The sequence below is a fragment of the Tuber melanosporum genome (genome assembly GCF_000151645.1).
Source record: "Tuber melanosporum whole genome shotgun sequence assembly, scaffold_79, strain Mel28".
NCBI classification, from domain to species: Eukaryota; Fungi; Ascomycota; class Pezizomycetes; order Pezizales; family Tuberaceae; genus Tuber; species Tuber melanosporum.
Genome location: NW_003299127.1, coordinates 173,560 through 195,981, shown reverse-complemented (window position 1 = coordinate 195,981; position 22,422 = coordinate 173,560). Strand labels below are relative to the sequence as shown.

At 43.2% G+C, this 22,422-nt stretch overlaps 3 protein-coding genes; 2 read left to right on the top strand and 1 right to left on the bottom strand.

The window, feature by feature from the left end:
• Window positions 1–1,519: 1,519 nt before the first annotated feature.
• On the bottom strand, window positions 1,520–3,269 carry GSTUM_00011024001 (uncharacterized protein). XM_002841661.2 has 4 exons: window positions 3,004–3,269; window positions 2,539–2,941; window positions 1,999–2,471; window positions 1,520–1,911 (listed from the first exon to the last, which is right to left on the bottom strand). Exons 1-3 carry the CDS (start codon window positions 3,177–3,179, stop codon window positions 2,082–2,084), a joined length of 969 nt encoding a protein of 322 aa, XP_002841707.1. The 5' UTR covers window positions 3,180–3,269; the 3' UTR covers window positions 1,520–1,911; window positions 1,999–2,081.
• A 1,052-nt stretch (window positions 3,270–4,321) lies between these two features.
• On the top strand, window positions 4,322–6,837 carry GSTUM_00011023001 (uncharacterized protein). XM_002841660.2 is given in 9 exon segments: window positions 4,322–4,625; window positions 4,692–4,821; window positions 4,920–5,316; window positions 5,381–5,468; window positions 5,523–5,632; window positions 5,688–5,841; window positions 5,915–6,007; window positions 6,042–6,055; window positions 6,074–6,837. The coding sequence occupies 9 exon segments, from the start codon at window positions 4,526–4,528 to the stop codon at window positions 6,626–6,628; spliced, it is 1,641 nt and encodes a 546-aa protein (XP_002841706.1). The 5' UTR covers window positions 4,322–4,525; the 3' UTR covers window positions 6,629–6,837.
• A 533-nt stretch (window positions 6,838–7,370) lies between these two features.
• GSTUM_00011022001 (uncharacterized protein) lies at window positions 7,371–9,134 on the top strand. XM_002841659.2 has 7 exons: window positions 7,371–7,870; window positions 7,938–7,952; window positions 8,011–8,060; window positions 8,177–8,196; window positions 8,295–8,383; window positions 8,441–8,894; window positions 8,978–9,134. Exons 1-7 carry the CDS (start codon window positions 7,642–7,644, stop codon window positions 9,045–9,047), a joined length of 927 nt encoding a protein of 308 aa, XP_002841705.1. The 5' UTR covers window positions 7,371–7,641; the 3' UTR covers window positions 9,048–9,134.
• The last annotated feature ends 13,288 nt before the right edge of the window (window positions 9,135–22,422 follow it).

Sequence of the window (22,422 nt, the reverse complement as noted above, 5' to 3'; positions counted from 1 at the left end):
TTTGCGATTGAGAGATTTCGGGATTGACGAGCATACCACTGACAGCACTGATATGAGGGACACTGCCTTGCTTGCTTGATAGAATCAGCCCACGGCATCTCTCAACATTTTCAACAATGTCACCTGCTTCCTCTGCGTAGCATGAAACCATGATGCTATCAAACCTAGACGATGGCCGCATTGAGATAAGGTAGAGATAGCCGCTGTTACTAGAATCTGACAAATGAAGTTTGAGATATCTCAATTGGCCCTTAAGGTCACCAGGCACAGCTTCGTTGATGGGCTCGATCTTCATGATATTTGTAATGTTTAGATCTATCCACTCGCAAGAGCCATCGGAATTAGGTGGTATGTATATGCTGAAAAACTCGCCAATACTAATCGACACAGCGCCCCTTCCAAAAACCTGGGGTTTGTTCTCTCCGAGGCGGACTTGGTATGCGTTGAATGCTATGGGGAAAATTCTACAAACGTAAGCGGATCGAGTGAGCCATAAACGACGAAGGAGTTACCCAATATCAAGATCATCGAGATCCTCCTCTAGCCTTGTCACAAACTGTGCAAATCCTCCATCCCATTGGCTCCCAGGCTCCATGGGAAAATCTTTGCTGAAATCTACGCTACCCTGTGCCCAGAAAATTTCGAGCCTCTCTCGAATATCCCCCACAACACCAGAGCTGCGAATTGTTTGCCAAATAATTTTTCCGGCCGCAATCTTGAGCATTCTATCAGCCCCTCTCTCAATGATATCACCAAGCTCTTCCCTATCGCCACGAAGCCCACTTGTCAATAAAACTGCTCATTTAATGCTAGACGAGAGACATACAGCTGCTTTTTCTCAGTCTTTAGTAATCTCTTCCTGTTTTGCTCTGATCCATCCAACAACTCAGCAAGCAGTAATCCAGCCCAACGCCTCGTGAAGTCCAAATTTTCCTCTTCTGTAAAAAATGAGAGTAATTCGGAGATAGATGCTTCACCAACAGTGTCCTTATATTTCTTGACTGTGTCACCCTCCATCACTCGTGTCTCGACGCCATCCGACAAGGTCTCCAATACTTCCTATTTCAGTAAGCCTCGGATCGACACAATTAGGACAAAGAAATTGGGCTCTCACAATCAGCCGAAACAAACCCTGGTCCCTCTCTAAACAATCCCCAGCCCTAAGGAGTGTGCGTGTTACCGCTGTGAAAGTATCTGCTTCGAGCATACACCACCTTTTGTAGTCCTCTCCTAAAGAATTGACTAATTCCCGGACACTTGTGGGGCGTAAGCTGATTTTATTGCTGTTTAATTGAACATTGAGCTTCTCGACAATTCTCCGCAAGTCCCTAACAAATACGTCAGGCTGACTTAAGATAATGCTTAATCGAGCGGTTACGCACTGTGAAGTTTCCGGTTTCCCTAAATGCTCCCTGAAAAGCAACGATAGGGTGGATAGCGAATTGATGGGCTCATCGGGGGTTAAAGAGATGGCCAAGGAAGGAGGGTTCTCAGAAGTATCTGGATTAGCCGTCATGGCTAGGGGAAGGTTTGTGTTTGTTAGTAAGGATAGGGGGGGGGGGAGGTAAGATACCATTGACTTTTCTTTGCGACCTTACTGTCGTTGGAGGGCAGGTGAAAGTGGGGTGCTTCGCATTGCAAGATGTTCAAAGTGCGGGTGTATTTTCACCACCACAGGATACACCGTGCGTATATCTGCACCCAAAGTTTGGGATCCCCGGGGGGGGGTCTGGCCACGCATGCTTGCGTATGAGAAAAGCCAGGTTTAGTGGATCACGAGCAAACTCATGAGCACCAGGGGCGGAGAATGGCGAGCCACACGGAAGGGCAACATATCGCCCCATAGTCTATCGGTTGCGAGCACCGGTCTGTGCGAAAAACAGGATAACTCGAGTGACATCGCATGATTCGCTCGTTTGTTGTCAGAATGTACAAGTAGACCCAGAATGTTGAGATTGTTAAAAGTCAACCGCGCATAAAAAATTGAGCCGAGCAAACCTTCTGTGTATTTTGTCATCTACATGTACAGTAACTTACGTCTCACAGGACCTATATCGATAAATCGAGACCCATGAACGAAATCAACCCCACTTCTCCACCTCTTCGATCAAGCTCTCTACTTTAAACCCGTCATCACCCTTCGAGAACATCTCCAACAGCCTTTTCCTCCTCACTCCGCTCTCCTCGCTATCCAGAGCCCCATAAAACCTCTGGAGGGCCATAACTAGCCATCGAGCATCATTAGCAGTAACCCCTCTATCAGGTGTCACAGCGCCCTGTGCTAACACAATACCCTTGTCTTCTGCCAGTTCGAGATGGTGAGAGAACGTGGTATGCGGGACGGCAAATTCCCCCCTCAACTTGTACTCGGCGAGAGAGGCGAAGATAATTGTAGAGGTACGTGGGGTTGGGAAGGTCCATTGAAGGAAGTGCATTTCGGCACCATTATCCCGTGGGAGTGGGAGGATGAACTTACCAAAGGGAAAACGTGTTAGCCGTACCAGTGTGTGATAGAGGGGAAGGGAAGGAAGGGGATACCATCGGGTATTGACAAGCAGACTCTTCAAGACTGGCATATGTATCCTTAGGAATCACTGCGCAGAGACTATTCTTATCATCGAGAAAGCGAGCTCTCCATATGAATTCTATCTCCTTCGGATCAGAGTGCGCGGTGAGCCTGTCCACATCGACAAACGACGAGAGTGTCTTCACGCCTGGGGGTGGGGCATCAGTAGACCTTGCCCCCCCCGTTTGAACAGAAGATGGCGAGGATGCAGAAGCGGTCTCTACAGATGAAGAAGGTTGGGGGGATGGAGGAGGTGGGGGAGGATCTTGTAATAGTGGGTCGATAGGGGAGCGTGGGGGCGCAGATTCCTTCCGCACATTTTCAATCCTATCCCGATATACTTCTCGAAGTTCTTCAAGCGAACCTAACCCCTCGCTTAGCTCTTGTCAGTTGAGTCGATCAGTAATTACCAATAGTAAACCAATGTAGGAGGCCACCTTTTTAGCTTCGCCTCCAGCTTTTCACGATATTTCTCTAATACCAGGGGTGCTGTGGGTGTTTGCAGAAATCGGACGTTCAGGACTTGGGCATTCCGACGTTGGATTCTCGGAGCGATCTTAAACTGGGGAACGATTACACGGCGGGTTATAAAAGGTCGAATAACGGAAGCCATTGTCCACGAATATATGGGTAAACTCTCTGTTTTACAATTGGGGTCAGTGTCCCGGCTGCAGGCAAGGAGGGCTTCAGGTCTTTGAAGCACGATAATCTTACGGTTCGGCTAGAAGCAATCTCGATGATGGCGATAATCTTTGGGGGGCCAAGACGCGTGGCATCAATGTCGATAGGTCACATGACCACTCAACCATGTGACCTATGTCTCAGCATCACCAACAGTCTTCTTCCATACGGACTTTGGGACCGGGAATACAGTACGAGTACTCGAGTAGAGCCTTTGCGCAATTGGACTTCGAAGGACTGGACTAGGTAGAAAGAGGGTCAAGTGGCGTGTACGAGTACAGTACATGAAACAGTGAAGTAAGCTAAGTTTTTTTCAAGTTTTTCAACTTTGAATACCCTTACTGCACTGGACGAGTATTCGTACCGTAGCACCTTGCCGAATGACCCTTGATAAAACTGTGGTATGGGAGGGATAAAAATGGGTGGTATCGGAGACAATACGGGTAATAATGATAATAATAATAGTAATAATAACTGTAAGGCTGATAAGTCCGCTAGTCCCCGCAGGTGTCTACCCGTAACCACTCCCTAAATATCTTGGAATCCTTGGTCAAATAGCGCGATCGGGAAAACCGAGTCCCCCACACCGTATCATACCATCATATGATACTTGTACGAGTATTGTACTAAGTACTGGTACAGTACCCTACCGTACAAATGCAGCCTAATTTAATCTTCTGCAATCTTGATGCGACAACAGAATCTGGTAGCACATAAAGCTAGGCTCCAAAAGTTCGCTCCCTTTCCGTCCCCCAACAACTATCAACCCAACGTACATACTACCAGTAATCGATTACCCAAGCATTTGGAACGAAAAAAATTGAGTGACCGTGTCTGCAACCTAATTTCGTGGAAGGCAACCGTAACCCACTCTCCAGTCAGGTAATTCACGTTCCGATTACCCCTGGAATTCGCCGAGTAGAGCTCGGACCCTCTACTCTGGCCAGGCCAGAAGAAAACATCAAAATGTCAGAGACATTGTGCAATAGGGGCAACCTTCATAACAATAATCTTTGTATGAATAATGTGGTAGACACCCGTTAAAGTAAGAACTCCAACTTCTCCCCCGGCTAACACCCAGTCTCTCGACAAGAAAGTCCCCCCAACCCACACCCACGAGCGTGCAGCTCTACTAGTAGTCTTTCCGCAGCTGATCTTACCTTTTCTCCGCAGCTCCTCTACGCTGCTCCTCTCCTACCCAACTCGTGTTGCCCCTCATCCCGCAATACCAGTGGTGATCTCTAGAAACGCCAAATTGCACTTCCACTACCTTCCGAAATGCCTATCGCATCGCCCTTTCCCACCATTGATATCCCCCAAAAGGATATATATTCGTTCTTGTTCGAAAGAGAGGATAGACCTTTCCCAGAAGACCAAGGTAAACTGATTCAGTGTGACCTATGACTCGGGAACCGAAGTTTGTAAGCCTTCTGACATATGATAGTCGTTTACATCGATGGGAATACCAAGCGCCAATTAACCTATGCAGACGTTCGAGACCAAACACAGACTTTCGGAATCGGTCTCAAGTCTCAGTGGAGTTGGCGAAAAGGTGACGTTTTGGCAGTCTTCAGGTTCGCTCCACTACGAATTTCCCCGCATAAAACATGACCGCTCGCGCTTGAGCAGTACTGACGCTTCCCGCCCCCCCTTTTTTCCCCTTCATTTTTAGCACGAACCAAATCGACACACCACCGATAATATGGGGAACTCTGTGGGCCGGCGGCGTTATTACGACGGCGAATCCGAGCTATGGGGTGGAGGAACTTTCTTTTCAACTGAAGGACTCGCGTGCGAAGGCTCTGGTGACGTTGGTTGATTTGCTCCCGATTGCCGTACAGGCAGCCGCAAATGCGGGAATTTCAAAGGACCGGATCATCGTTTTGGGAGACAAGAAGACAAAAGAGTACAGACACTGGAAAGACATTGGCCCAAGCACAAGTGTCAAGTGGAAGAAGACGGAAGTTCCGAATCCGGAGAAAGAATTGGCGTATTTGGTATATAGTAGTGGAACAACCGGCCTGCCCAAAGGGGTGATGTTGAGCCATAAGAACATGGTCGCAAATCTCGTGAGCCGCCCTCCCCCAGGGGGTTATTTATATACTAACTCTTCGCTCGCATTCTTGGCCACAGCTCCAATTTACGCCCAATGACCCACTGGATTGGACGGAGGATAGACTGGTTGCGTTTCTGCCATTCTTCCATATATACGGATTGACTTGTGGGCCTCCCTGAAGGCTTTAAGTACCCTTATGACATGATCTAACATTCTCAGGCATGGTGCATCACGCAATTCTACGGGGATTACCAACAGTGGTAATGGATCGCTTTGACCTGAATAAATTCTGTCAACATATCCAGGACTATAAGGTCACCTTTACATACGTGAGTTGATCGATGCAAGGGTTTACGTTAGTTCGGATGATTGACACCTCGACAGCTTGTGCCACCCGTGATACTTCTTTTGGCAAAGCACCCTGACGTAGCCAAATACGATTTCAGCAGTCTCAAGATGGTGAACTCTGGCGCTGCGCCACTCACTAGGGAGTTGGTGGAGTCTGTGTGGGCTAGACTGAGGGTTCCTATTAAACAAGGTTTGTTTCACCTATTGGAGGAACAATCGGTAGCGCTACCATGGGGCTGCTAACTGAGAATGGCTCGAATTAGGCTATGGGCTTTCCGAGACTTCTCCAGTGACGCACTCTATGCGATGGAGTCAATGGAAATCACATATTGGGAGTGTTGGGCAATTACTTGCTAGTAGGTGTATCTTATCCATTACCCCTGGCATTAGCACTAACTATTCCTGTGGATATGACGGCAAAGTATGTCAACGAAGAAGGGGTGGAAGTTCCTGCCGGTGAAACCGGAGAACTTTGGATGGCTGGACCTAACATCATGATGGGCTACCTTAACAACCCAACGGCAACTGCCAACGCGATTACCCCAGATGGGTTCTTTAAGACTGGTGATATCGGATACCAAGATGGCGATGGAAACTTTTACATCACCGATCGTGTCAAGGAATTGATCAAATATAAGGGTTTCCAAGTCCCACCTGCTGAGCTTGAGGGTTTGTTGTTAGGGCACAAAAAGGTTGATGACTGTGCCGTCACTGGCATTTACAGTCCTGAGGTGGCAAGTGAAGTACCTAGGGCATACATCGTCCTTGCTGCCGGGGTAGAGCGGACTAGAGACACGGAGCTGGAACTGATCAAATATGTCGAAGATAAGGTTGCTCACCACAAGAGATTGAGAGGGGGAGTCAGATTTTTGGATGCAATCCCGAAGTCTATCTCTGGAAAAATCTTGAGAAGGGTTCTGAGGGATATGGCCAAGGAAGAGGACCAGGGAGAGGCGGCTCCTCGGGCCAAGCTCTAAAGGGGCCCTATTTCAGGATCGAGGATGCTTTCACAGGTTATGTGTATAACCCCTCGAGGTTTTCCTGGTTTATTCTCTATTCATGTTAATACAGCGCCTTTGTGTGGGCTGTGATACGCCTCAAGACGGTTCACTGTATCCATGCAGTAGCCTGCTCGTCGAGTAGATTAATTATAGAATGATTTTGGCAATACATGATCTTCGCGAAGCCTTGAATCGCCCTAAGTCCCGAGAGGAGAAAGAAAGAAGATACAAGGCCCAAGTTACCGGTACCCCACCTGTATCACGGGCACCATCCCGCAGGCCTAAAGTAACGAAGCATGGGGAAATCCGTCTGCAGGGAGGCGATACCGGACTATTACCGTAGTATTGATCTACTACTCTAACGAGGCAGAAACGGAAAAGCTTATATCAAGCCGTGGCGGGATGACAACAATTTAACCTACTCGAGCACGGTACCGTGTTGAAAGTACAATACGTGGCCAAAAAATGAAGACGAAGCTCAAGTTCTTAACAAACTCGAGTAGTCAGGAGTGTGTAACATGACGTCGCGAGCAACCAACTCTGCCCAGAACAAAAAGAAAGAGCAGCAGGCAAATTCCGATAGAACACAGGATATCCTGTGGCTGCATACCCTAGCTTTTCCATATTACCGTATACATCCCTTCCTCCTTCTTTGGATCAATAAAAGACCCTATCACGTAAGGGGGGAAAATCACCATCGCCATTCCTCCCCCTTCCCCACCAACAGCCCTGTACTGAGTACTGTACAGTACTCCTACCAATTAACCCAACATTACCGTGCTCCCTCAATCACACCGCTAACAAACAATAATAACCCTCACTCTCAGTTCTCTGAAAACTACTGGAACCCAATCGACCACTACCTTCTCCCCAACCAGCCTTGTTGCTGCGTATCCCGGCAGCAACACTCCCAGCAGACTGTCTTCTTTCACTTTACACCTCACACACTCTCCCAACATCTATCAACTCCCCAACCCTCTAACGAAAGAATGCCTTTCCGCGATGCAATCCGAGAGATGAGCGGGTTCCATCGGGACGAGGTAACTACTTCCAATCCCCCCACCACTTCGTCGGCTCCAACCTCTTCTTCGTCTCCCCCTCCTCCGAGAAGTAGTGGGGGCGGAAGGGGAATGATGGATCGGATGGCTGATGCTGGAGGAAATTTACGACTTCGTCGGAATGAAATGAAGTTACGACCTGAGGACCCTTATCTTAGCTGTGAGTTTTCCCATTGCTGTCCTCACTACCTACGGCGGAACTTGTTACTGACTGGATGAGCGATTAGATTACGATGTTTGCGGTGTGTTTTTCTGGGCAGCTATGGGTTGACGAAGGCTGATTCGGGCCGGTGCAAACAGTTACCAAAGAAGACATCGACTGTTTAAAGGGAGACTGGTTGACAGACAATGTAGGAGCCCTCATCCTTTCCTTCCTTCGACTCTATTATTTCTTTGATTTTTGAGAACGAAATGCTTTGTTAGAGATATCTTTTTTTTATTACTAACAATCAGGGCGGGGGCGTAGAATATCTCGTTCTGGGAGGAGTGCGTTTCTTCTTGGTCTCATTGTTTCTGGCTCGTTTATAGTTGTTGGTCTTGCTAATGACAGGTGTTTCCGCGGTTTCGTTTTATGGGAGCTTTAGATATCTTGAACATGAAGAGTTGAAAAGTCCTAACAATAAAGTTATGCTGTTGAGACCCTCAATGGTGTTCCTGCTAAAGAACACCAAAGGTATTAATTGAAAGAGCTCCTAGGTATCCTACCCACAGCTAACGGCCCCGTTCCTAGATCCGCTTACGCTTGAGTCTGCTCTACCGGATGTAAAAAAAGCCTCTCACATCTTCCTCCCCATTAACGACTGCCGCAATCCTTCAATTCCTGAGGGTGGAACACATTGGTCCCTTCTCGTTGTCGGAGTCAGCGACCGTGTAGCTTTCCACTATGATTCGCTCTCGCCTGCAAATTGTGGCGAGGCTCGAGAGGTATGTAAGAAGCTGGGGGTTTTACTCGGGTTTTCGCTCCAATTTTTCGATCTAGAGGATACACCACAACAGGACAACGGGAGCGACTGTGGGGTACATGTTTGCTGGGCGATGAAACACTTACTCGTTAAGAGGCTCTTGGCAGTAGAGCGTGAGAAAGCAGTGCAAATGACTCTTCGGGGGAAACGAGTTGACGCAAGCGGTTATCGGAAGGAAATGTTTAAGATTTGTGAAGGATTGAGAAAGAAGGCTTCCAGGAGGTTGAGACCCCTTCCGTACCCCCTTCCCGGTTGTGGGCCATCGTAAATGTGCTATTGACACTTCCTACTTGCGAGATATATAGTACGAGCCCTCGCACGTCGAAACACGATGGAAAAGATAGTCCTCCGAGGATTGGCGATGATCAAACTTAATTTTTTTTTTCTTTGCTCGCGTTGCATTACACCATTACTCCTTTTTCATTTTTTGATTAATAACAATTATCGAAAAAGGGTATACCCATATCACCAGCTTAGCGGGAGTTTCTCCTGTCTACTCTACTCGTGTAGTTCTTCATTCTGAGCCTCGGCTCGATGGGCGGGATATTTTTGTTCTCGTTCGCTTGGGTTCTTAGCTTCTGCAAGGATTTCTGCCTCCTTTTTCCTCTTTTCCCCTACCTGCGGTTGGCTATTTATTTTGGCTTCTGACCTGGTGTTGGTTAATAATATACGTGAAATGAAGTAGTTCACATGCGTATCCGATGCTCATGAATCACTCACGGATTGAATTTGGGCATGGGGGATCACTCGGCAGGATCCATTTTGGAGGGCCGGTGAGAGAAGGAGTGTGATAGGTGTCTGGACGGATGGAGATGTAGAAAGTGTGATATGGTTTCTTTGGGCGACAATCGACTTTGGACAATATTCAGTACAGTGCCGGTATGTGTTGCGATAGTAACAGGAGTGCGGTAGGATGATCGTGGTAATATTATGGACGAAATGCCGGTATCCGGGGATGAGTCAGTCTATGATAAAGCGACTAAACAAAAAGCCTTGGTGACCGGGACACATTTACACCAAAAATCGTGACTTGGAAGGGTTTTTAAGCAGGCTCCCAAACGCACTGAACCTATGTGAAATACCAGCACCTCACAAAAACCATCCAAGTAGTTATGTATACATGCAAAGATTATACTCTAGCTCTTTGAAGAGTCTTTAAACACTGCTCAATTGTTGCGAGGGTTGCTGGGGCAATTATCTTAGCAAATTGGTGACAGGTATGATACCAAATGCCTTTAAGAAGGGGCAGTGAGAGCTTTTCAAGCTTGTAGAACCTTGAGTTGGTGGTAATGGGTATATTTCAAATTAATCATGGGATATTGCACAGGTAAAATGGCCTTAAATCAGGAATTTTGGAAAAAAGGAGACCCAGTTTCCAATGAGATATCACCCCAACAATTGAAAAGTGAGGTTTCTGCACACTCTCGATGTGAAACTGAGCGAGCACCAAGATTTTGCTTAGTTGCTTTAGGAACCAACAGAGCGAACCAGAAGCTATGGGTACAACAGGCCCTTAATAGGTTTAGTTAGCATGTTAACTTGTTTCAAAAGTGCTATATAGCATTCAGGCTATAGCTCGTCAGGAAAGCGCTATTCCCTCTCCGGCACCCTCGTCGCCGAATCTGGGGATCATAAGCGGCCTCGAGGAGATAATTAAACGAATAACGGGGTTCAGGGTTTTTGCCGTCGACTAAATTACCAAACCTTAATCATACAGACCTACAAGTTAGCGAATTTTACCCGTACTGTACGATAACCGTGCCAAGGTTCCCACCACTTTGAACGACACTGACCTTCAAAGTAGGTGGCACTCCGATGGAGTGCCACACAGTTCAATAATAGTAACAGTTCAATGATAGATTTACTACATGCCATGAGAAAAATTCACAATAAAATACCCAATTTCATGACACAATAGAGTCTGAAGCTTGGTCTGCCTGTTTTTATCCTTCACTACTCTTCTTATCTCCTTAGAAATTTCTTTCCACTGTTTTTTAACCTTGCTGTCAGCTGCCTTTTGTGCAGTGTTGAGAAGGTGTTAAGCCTTTTCAAGCTACTTCTCTACAGTCTCCCTCTCTTTTTGAACCACCATTGCACGCGCTTCATGTGCATATAATGATTCATCCTTCTGGATAGAACAGCAAGAGTGTTTTTAACATACCTCCTAGGCTAGTTCAGCTGCTTTGGTATTCTGAAGGTTTGTTATTGCAAGTACTCCACTTTGTGCTTGCACAAGACTTTCCTTCAAATATTTCTGAATATGAAATGCCATTGTAGGAGAGAGATCATAAACGTCTGACTGAAGTGAGTCTGCATGTCTTTTTAATGGTTGGATCATTTTGGGTGTTGTCTGAAAGCTTTCTAGTTGTAGCGATAGGGTTCATAGAGGTTCAATTGTCATGTTGATATCAGGAATGTCCAGTAGTTGACTAAGAACAATTTCTGGGTCATAGATAATGAGACCTGTGTTCTAGAATCCTGATAAGATAGTCATAGACTTAAATGTCTGTAAATAAATTAACTTAATTGCCAAAAAGAATTCAATTTCGTTGAATTTGCAATACCCGGTTTGTGTACCGGTATTTACCACTTCAGCATAATAATGATTATATGTCTGAAAGACAATCACAGCTAATGGCTGTAAGAGATGTATGTAATAGAATGGAAAAGAAAAAAGGAAGATTTGATTCTCATCATAAAATATAATGAATTTTTGAGTACAGTGGGAATAATGGATATCCAGGAGAAGCGTTCTCTAAGTACTAACTGGTCGGTGAGCTAAGCACTGCTCAACTTGAAAGTGCTGAATTCAATCTACTGCTAACTTATTGTTAGTATTATAAACTGAGCTGTAGCAAGGCAGACTGACAAGATAGAATATGTTTTCATATATTTTGGATATTTTATGCAATGTGAGGAGGTATGAGTTGTGTACGTGAATTATTTATGAGTTGTGCAAGTTACGTATAAAGATGCAGATAGCACTGTTGACTCATGAGAGTTAGTTGATAGATTTCACATGACTCATACTTGTAAGTTATAGGATATGATGACGTGAAGGTATATGCCACATCAGGGTTAGGGCTAGATATGATGTGGATAAACAGCGGGTCAAGGACTCTGAGTAGTTAGCTTCTCAGATAGTATTCTAAGTAATATAGTCATCCTCTTATAGGTAGGCCTATGGTACTAAGATGGATTTCTTAGGGAAAGATGATGGAAATCTATTCTATTATACATGATTGTGCTTCCTACGAGATTACGCCAACAATTAGAATGCAGACAAGTGTTGTCCCTTATTCTAACTACTGGGTTGTCTTTAGATTAGCTGAATTATCACTTGTCTCAAGCAGATGTTTTTACTCGTTACTTCAAGAATTTGATCGTATGAAATTTACATTGTCAATAAAGATTCTTGACTGCCAGCTCCACAGAGCATAACATAATATGGTAGTGCTCAGATACAGAAATAGGCCTTTAATCTTTCCCAGAAACTCATCATCCATTACGTCTCTTCTTTTCCTCCCTGAATTAAACTGTTTATGTCATGCCCAGAATCTATGAGGCTAGGAATCTAAGAGAACAGTTCTGCCTAAATTATTAAATCAATTCAGTCTTATTGCAGACTAAAATAATGGCCAGGAATATCAAACAATACCTTATATTTATTTGGTAAGTAATTAAACTGATCCTTTCCAAGTACGTACTTTACCTTTTGCTCACAGGCTGCACAGTCTTCAGTATTAAGCATATAGAGATCTGGTACAATGTTTTTCACCGTATGCAGATACTGAGATCTGCACACACTTAGCTTTGCCTGAATCTGTTTCAAGAGTAGCTGGCGGTTACATTATTTAGTCTTATAGATAGGATATAGGTTATCGATTAATGCCAACTTACCCGGGTAGTATCACCAAAGTTGTGGAACCCTAATTCACATCAGGCATTACTCCAACAATTACATACTCTTTCTGTTAGGATAATTAGCTCTGTAAACAGATCTACAAACAATGCCCTGTCCTACATTATCTTATAAGCTTTAATCTGGATAGTAAGCTTTATCCCGACAGCTGTATTTCGTCAACTGCTGGTCACATTTGGGCCCCTGCTATCAGATCCCAGAATTGCCAGAGTTGGGAGTAGGGCTAACATACTTGGCTTTGCTGGAGAGGTAGTAGGCACCTCCAGTATGAATCGGTTTTAACTATCTCGTATGGACTCTAGTATTTTCTATCTAGGATAACCAACTTTCTTTCGGAGCTTTGTGTCAGGTAGACGCTCATGGTCTGGATTGACCGCTGTGATTCATGCCTAGTTGCAATTGGTCTCTGGGTCCCAAAACCAGCTGTCGGACCCTCACCATCATCATCCAGCTCTAACAAATCCTCCTGCTCACTCTCCTCATATTTTCCCTTATGTGAGTCTATGCTATAATCCTCTTCCCCCATACTCTGTCCTCTGTTGTACAGAAGATCAGGCTGTAGTACCTCATGTCATGATAGGGCCAATATAGTTGCTGAGGTGCTCCAAAGTGCAGACTGAGAGAAGGTAATTGAAGGTAAAGATGTTGGCAGTGCAGCCAACACCTCCTTAGACTTTCATTTCCAGATATGTCCACTGTAGACCTTATTTGACTTTTGTTTGTACTGCTGAGACTGTAACCGGTACGGGTACTTGGTTATTGGTTTTGTTTTACGTTTTATTTTAAATATCACTTTGATACTTAGTTTGTTTTAAGTATCGTTTAATACTTAGTTTTGTTTTATATTTTGTTTTAAGTATTGCTTTAATACTTGGTTTGTTTTAAGTATCGTTTAATACCTAATTTGTTTTATGTTTACTTTAAGTATCATTTTGATACTTGATTTATTTTAACAAAGTGTATCGCTTAATATCTTTGACTAGTTTTATTCATGCTAGACATGAATAGATTTGTGTATTTAAAGACCGCCTGTTTCTACAATAGAAAAGGTAGACTTCAACAGACAGTATTTCAATATACTTAGTTGAAAGGTTACCACTTTATTTCTCAGTACACCCTCGAAGCCTCTTTTAGTTCTCAGCTCTTACCTCTCTAGTAGATCAAGCCACCTGCCAACTATTGTACCATTTACAGATAATATGAATAGCATCTTGTGAACTGGTTACTAGGACAGACAAGTTCTTTCCATGCTAATAGTAGGTCGTGGCTACTGCAGCAGCATAGTAAGCTGGTAAATTCACAGAATTTGATTAAATATTATCTGGCAATGCAGAATAGTATCTGGAGGGGTAGCAAGTATCAGGGAATGTGGATTTCTAGAAATTTAATGGGGGCTATGAAGTTTGTACTTAAAAGACAGAAAAGATCAGAATGCGTTCTGTAAAGACCAGTCATGTTCACAGGCTATCACCAGTATTTTCTATCTGTGTAGAATACGAAGGATAAGAGACTGGCCACTCAGCGACTCTCATTGAGTAGACTAAAAGATTGATAAAATATACAGAATAATCTAGTTTGAGTAAGAATGCTAAGATGACAGAAACATATGTAGTTGGTGGAAGCGGGAAGATCATAATATGGTAATCATAAGGGGTATAGAATACAGCTAATGCTTGTGAACATTGAGCAAAATGGGAATAGTATGTAGTGGGATGACAAAAAAGGTAATTTCAAATGAAAAACAGCTGAGAAAGAACTGAAACAATCCACAATATTTAAAAAAAAAAAAAAAACTGTAATCTGAATCCATCAAACAAAAACCAGCCAAGAAAGAGCAGGACTAATCTAAGTCTGCAAAACTTGGGAAAACAAAACTGCAATCTGAATTCACCAAACGAAAAACAGCCAGAAAAGAATAGGAACAATCTGTAAAACTGAGGAAAACCAAACTTCAATTCAAATCCACCAGACGAAAAATAGATAGAAAAGAGCAGGAACAATCTCAGTCTGCAAAACTTGGGAAAGCAAACACCACCAAACGAAGAACAGCTGGGAAAGAACCAGAAGAAAAAACAAAACTCCTGAAAAGTAAAACTCCAATTCGAATCCATCAAAGAAAAAGTCCAAGTATACAACCAACCTAGTATGGTACTAGCAAGACTAGTAAATTACCTGTAAGATTTCATGTCAGCTATCTTGTACTAAAGTAGACAATATTTGTTGGAGCAGACTAATCCAAAGCCGAAATTAGTGCAAAAAGAAGAAAGTTACAAATCAGAGATCGTGACACCAATTGGAGAAGCAAATCTGTCTTCTTGATGATCTCAGAGGAAGAATCAGAATCTGGATTATCGGAGAACAAGAAAGGGCTTTTCAGTGGACTGGGTATGTTAGAGGTTTAAGCTACCTTTACTGGAGGTTCTCCAATGTGAACCGGGTGCTTTGAGCTATTAGACCCTGTCATTGCGGCCAGATCACACTTGCTGGAAGTGTTGACAGCTGCCCAGCCAGATAGTTCTGCTATTTTCTTTTGCTTAGCATTTCCAATAACTGCTACTAATCATATTTGCTTGCTGGACCTCAATACACGAGTGTTTGTATCCGCTGGATAGAGTAAAGCTTGTTTACCTTGGAATAGTAGGTGGGTAATATGCATTGTCTTAGGCTTCTATCTTGAGGCCTTTTTCATGGCTGGTGCAGATTTCCTGGGCCAGTGGACCTCATAATTATCGTCATCATTTTCATCTCTATCTCCATTCTCCTCCTACACTTCTTCCTCCTCCTCCTTCTTCTCCTGATCCTCCTTCTGGTCTGTCTCCTCTTCCTCTTTCCAGTTATTCCACGACCCATACAGCTGACGATACAGAGGAGGTATTTCAGGCTCATCATCCGCATCGCAATAGTATTGGAACAACAAGTCTATCGGTTCATTGGGCAGACTCAACCCCCACCAGATGCAGACGTGGCAATTCAACAAGATGGGAATTATCTCAGATATCAGTAGTGGCTTATTTGGATTGTTGAGGAGCAAGGTTTTACTGTACTGAGTGGCACCTATAAGATGTCGAAATCTATTCCTGTCAGTTACTATTCTTTTTATTTGAGAGAGCAAGTGGAATGCAATAGGTTCTATTAGTTCCAGCCAGGAGACCACTCCATGAGTTTGTCACAGGACCTTGTCCAACTCGGACAGGAGTGGAGTACTCGGTTAGACCTCGGATGGTATGTTGAACTACAAGTAAACCCTGCACAGTTTAGTAAAACCTATAGGATCTGTATTACTATAAATGATATGATATTAATCTGCTATGGACAGTTTTAGGAAACTTACAATCATTTCCAGTGACAACAGCCACAGGAAAAGCAGGAGAAGGATCAACAGCCAGACCAATCGCCTACAATGTTCTCAAATACCTTTTTACTACATCCTTGAGCAAAAGGTCCAGACATTCGGTGAACTGCCTACCCCTTGTTGTGTTGGTCTACTAGTAGTACATTGTGCTATTACTAGCAATGGGCTCCACTGTAAGGGTATATGCCTGAATGGTCACTGATTGGGATGGAGTAGTGCTCCTGTACTGTGTAATCCACTCATGCTCTATCCTGTGCTTCACGGCATTCTACCAAGCACTATACTCTGAACTGAAAGTATCTGGGTTTGGGAATCGACAGACTTGTTTGTACCAATACATATCGCCATCATTTTTATAGCCCGGTGTTATTAGGGAAACAAGTCCAGATTTCGAAGTTAGTATCGTGTATGGGTTGGGGGGGGGGACAGCGGGAGAATGAATATCTTTTGTTGATGAAATTTGTCAGCTGGAAACAGGAGAAAGAGGTGGGAATTATAACTGGATTTTGTATGTACTGTAACAGAAATGGGAAAGATTTGGCATATGGCATCAAGTAGTTGCTGGACTTTTGTGGATTGAAAATGCTTTGTGGAGGATTATTAGCTGTAAGCGTATTATAGTCATTAAACTGAACCAAGTAATTACCAATGGATACTTGGTTTGAAGCCAGTCTGGTTTGTATCTTTGCGGATGGGAGGTTGGTAGGTTGATGGTAGGTTGAGGGGTTAATAGAAGTAGTGATTATCTAATGGTATCAAGAGGAGAGGAAAGCGAGAGGAGGGTAAAAGGGGGTAGCTTATATATAGACAAGAAAAGGCTTTAGTGGGTTGAATCAGGTTTGCACACTGTACAATCATTAGCATCTTAAAAGATATTTCACAAATCCATGTGAGCCCAAATAACATTTTAAGCCTCAAATAAGCCATACATGAGCCTCATATAAGCTGTGAAATATGAAGATGTCTGACAGTTTCTACTAAACATTACTCACCATACTTAAAAGCTAGAAGTTACATTTGAAAGCCAAATACTCGCAGACTTGAAAGAACTAATAGACACTTGGAATCTAGAAATGGTACTTCAAAAATTTATATTACATGGAGGAGTTATTTTGAGCTACAAATGAGCTGTGAAATATGTAGTGAGATGCTCACAACTCACTCCAAGTAAACACTATACTCGGTAGCTATAAATGATACTGAATAGCTAAATACTAGACTTAAAAGACCAACCAGTGATAGGCTACAGAGTACATGCTAAGATGCTCACAGCTTGGGAGTAGCAAGCATTGTACTATTTAGTACCTGAAGGCTAGAAAACTTTACTGGCTTTTGAGGGATCTTTTGGGCTGCAAATAGGCTACAGGATACAAGTTAAGACAATCATCACTTACTAGTGAAACATGAACCTTGAAAGCAAAATACTGCACTTGCAAAGCCAAGATACTATACTTGAAAGACCAAGACCACTGTGCGGACAATGTCCACCTGTGAACCTGTCGGCTATTCTATTAGCTTGAATGTTCCTGCTCCAATTCTAGTTTCCGAGATTCCTAACTTTGAACTTAAAAGATCCTATGTGGCCAAACCTTGCCTGCATTTCATCAGCTAATGCATGTCATAATAGATGTCTTGATTACAGAAGTTAAAACATTACAGACAACTACGATATCTTCAAACATGTCCCAGTGCCTTATTGTTAACTATGCTGTCAATAGGCCACAGCATATGAAAACACCTACAAACACTCCATCTAGATATTATCCAATTCCTCTGTACTACGACTGACTTAACCTCATCTGAGCTGACAGCTTCCATAACTAATGATATCGTAGATCAGCAGGTCATCACTATAGCTAAGCAGCTTGCAGACCAAGAGGTTGATTCTAACAATAAGTTTGACTCCGAGATAGATATCATAGATCATGAAGTGAATAGCGATATAAAGCACAACTCTGACTTAGAAGACCCTGATATATCTCAGCCACCTGATATGGCAAGCCTACCAAATCAACAGACGATCCCGAGTGCGAGCAGTATAATCGTGTATGTTGCTGGCTATGCTGAGCTCAATTAGGCCATGAATGATAACCCATGGAACCCTTTTTCATCCAAAGATGACTTCAATTTAGCTAGCTGGGATATCCAGACTAAGGTAGCCAAGTTATAGGTTGATGATTATTTTGCGAAAGGCTTAGAAGATCGTAACGCCAGGTCATTTGAGTCTGAGTATAGGTTGAGGAAAACCTCAAAGCACTGGACCCATTCAACAAGTATCTGGAGTGGACAGAAGCCATTGCAGATGATGTAAAACATGTAACGACATTCTATTATAGAAATATTGTTGACTACATCTGCTACTTGATCCGCCAGGTTGTATATATACTTGAGATAGTGTACGCATCTATTCACGAATATAATTCAAGTGGAGAATGATTGTACTCCAAGATACATATAGCAGACTAGTAGTAGGAAACTCAAGTATAAAATTGGCCCAGAAAAGCTAGGAGTTGACAGTATTTCTCATGTTAACAATACCTCCTGTTTCCTAATAAGAGTCACTACTAGCCAGGTCAACATTAGTACCAATCCTCGGATTGTCGGACCAGACTCACCTTACCAATTTCTTGGGTGATAAGTAAGTCTGGCCGAAATACATGACAATTAGAAATAGCCTTTCGTGGACTAGAAATAACCTAGCCAAGATGCTGATTCTCCTTTTTCCATTACTGCTGGTACCACCGCAGTTTAGTGGTAAATCAGCCCTCACCGATGAAGTCCAGCGGCAGATAAATGCAGATTCTTTACAGTTTGTTTTTAATCTCATCTTTATACCATTACTGGCCATTACCCATGAGGGTATAATAATGAATTGCTCAAACAGGAAAACACACCTCTGTTTTCCCATCCTGTCTACCTGGATTGTGCATCATGTTTAGCATACGACCGTATATGGAATAAGTAGTAAGTTGTTCCTGAAGTGTAATGTTCTGGGCAGGAAGCTTGGTGGAGATCCATGGCGTACATATATAATCTGTAACTATATATTTTATGTGAAAACTGCCTGGGGATACCGCGGAACGGAAATGGCTAGTGCTACAAAATATCTCAAGCAGATTGGCATGAAAACAGACTATAACATTTTCTCTGAACTCTACCATGTAGACTCTGCAGACCTCTGTAGTCAGATCTGTTGCATAATATCTACCTTGGCCTATTTAAATATATGATTAAATAGGTAGAAAGATTCCTGAAAAAGCACAAATGGTAGCAGGCATTTGACAACATCTGGAAAGAACTTTTCCCTTATCCCAGATTCAGTATACCAAAAAGCCCTTTCGGGAAGTCACGCAATGGCAAGGAAAGGAAATGTGTAACCTCAGTAGAGGCATTATAGCTGCACTAGTGTCCACATTATGAAATCTAGACAGCTCTTAGCACCTTTCTTTCAATTGTACCTTGCAATGTGTTAGTGTACTGATTGATTTTAGTCTGATGACACAGTATCAGAGTTATATGCCTAACATCATATCTTATATGAAAGATTATCTGCTGACATTTCACTAGACAAAAGACATATTTCTAGAGTTTTATACGTCGAAGGCTACGCATACTCAGGTAAGTTATCAGGATTGTGAATTATGAGAAGAGATAGCAGATCAACAAGCCAAAGCACATCCCAGCATTTCTACCCCCAAATGCCATTAACTGGTGGAAGAACAGAGACACTAAAGAATAGATTACCGGGTAGATTTGATCTAGTCTGAAGGCCATTTCAACTTTATCAAGATGTGCTATCTAAGTCACTTTGCAGCCCACATCCGATATTTTGGGTCCATGGTAACGTATTCTACTTATGTCAGTAAATTAGTACATAAAGAATAGATCAAAGAAGGCTACCGGAGATCAAACAAAAATGAAGCTGCCCAACAGATCCTATCACAGAAATGAAGCTGTTTAACAGATCCTATCACAGTATGGCTACTAGCATGCCCTGAGTGTAACCAGTATAGGTACTCAGTTATTGGTTTTGTTTTATATTTTGTTTTTAAGAATTGCTTTGATACTGGGTTTTGTTATATATTTTGTTTTAAGTATCGCTTTAATACTTGATTTGTTTTACTCAAGTGTATTGCTTGATATCTTTGATTAGTTTCATTCATGCTAGACATGAACAGATTTGTGTATTTAAAGACCACCTGTTTCCACAATAGAAAAGGCAGACTTTGACAGACAGTATTTCAATATACTTAGTTGAATGGTTACCACTTTGTTTCTCAGTACACCCTCGAAGCCTCCTTTAGTTCTCAGCTCTCACCTCCTCTCTGGTAGAGCAGGCCACTTGCCAACTATTGTACCATTTATCAATAATGTGATTAGCACCTTGCAAACACGTTACCCTGAGAATGATATTGCTTATAATCAAGGAACATTCATGAACTAGTGATAAGGTAGGGATAGGAAAGGTGATGGAAGAGATGCAGAAGTCTTCAAGCTACAGTAGGCTGCAGCGAGTTCTCAGAAGCAGCAGGAATACCAGTATGCTAACCAACTTTTGTGAGGTCCTTGATATCAGTTATTCCGCAATGGTGGAGATGGTCCATTATATCAAGCAAACCTAGCAGATAAGCAGCGGCTATCTACCAATTCCGCAGAACTGGGATTGCTTCCAGTAGAGCAATTTACCCAGCTTGAAATTCCAGTTCCAGACTTTCAATCAATGGACACCTTCCTGATCTATTGGTCTCACTTTACTGAAACAAAGATTTTTTGAAATGCAGAGCTGAGAAATGTTTAGGTATAGATCTTGGGTGGCAGAGCAGACCCATGTCGGGATCTGTAAGGGAGGTATATAGCACAGTGGTTAGGACTTTTTAAGGTAAGAAACATCCAGAAGGAGGTGGGTGGTGTCAGTCAACTACCATTAGTTCAAGTACTTGATCCAGTACATGGTCAAAGATTTCACAATCCTAATAAACACATCTGAGTTTGTCAGTAGTCCGGCAGCCAGGATATCCAGATTGTCAATATAGAAGCATTAATCAGGCAAGTGCATATAGTTCCTGTCAGGGAGAGGCAACAGATAGTGAATCACCAGATTTATTTGCAAACGTTTAATAAGATATATTGAATTATTGTATATACTAGTATACTAATAAAGATTATATAAGGATCATGATTATGTTACTATGAGATAAGTAAACTGAAAATTGAAAACAGGCAACAGAGAGGACATGCAGAGCCCAAAGTAATATGAGCAGTACTAATATCAAGAGTGCGGATTGGGGCTAGACAGAATTCCTTCTGTAAGCTGTCTTCATGAAAACAATATAAACCGTCTGGTACCTATACGCTGGTACCTATCGCTATCTTTACAGGATATGTGTAACGATCACCGCTTCGATGGTTAGGTCTTGGCGATGGGGAACGATACTTCTCTTATTCTTCTTCTCCTCTTCTTTGTCTTTTGATAGTGCTAGGCCTCTGCCTACGTTACAAATAGTACAAGACCTCTGTCTTCTATCGAGAATGCCTATCATAAGCTTTCTCTAACTCTTATTCACAAAGAACTTTCCTTGGCATAACGATAATGTTGCGATAAAGATAAAGATCGTAAAGGTGTTTTATATTCGTTAAAGTAATAAATAGGAAAAGTACTTAGAATTCAATCTAATTTTATTTAAACTCATACCACCAACACTGGCATACGACGAGCCCCAGGGCCAGGCCCCCAGGTTGTCGGATCCCAGATACCACTAACTACGAACTAACTAAACCTCCAGCCCCATACCTCAAACATACCCATGCTATGCCCCAACAAGAGCACTAAGTACAAAACCATCAACAGTAAAGAAAATCCTCCTCAGCCCAGCCTACCCGCCAGCCAAGTTACTCATACAAAATTCAAAAATTCCACTACCGCCACCTGAATGTGATCCCGCGATAACCTCCTCCATAATAGAAACCCACCCGAGCGCCCCCACTCAATGATCCCGGGATACCCCACCAACCACCCCAGCACCCATCCTCATTCCAAAAAAAAGAAACACCCAAAACCCAAGTGCATAGATCCGAGGGAAAGCTGACTTACAGGACATGGGTTCTCTAGCCAAGGGGGTACGAACCGTCATAGAGAATCAGGGGGGTACCACACCGGCAGTGCAGCCTAAAAACCTTGACAGAAGCAGGCAGGATGATATAGTTCTCAAGTCGTCGGCACTTGACTGAACATGCCCAGGTATTCAACTCTTCCTCTAACTCCTCAGCTCTCTCCGCTGGCGGCAAACCCACTGCGGACTCTGTATTAGCCAGTTTGCAGTAGCGAACTGACGAAGGCGATGACCCTTCCGAGTCAGGGACAAGTGGCACAGGTGAGGTCTGGTCTTGTTTGACCCGGTGCTTCATGTTTTTCTTTCTCTTCCGACCCCTAAGTGTAGGTCTAGCAACAGGAGTAAACGGGCCACTCGTATCACCAC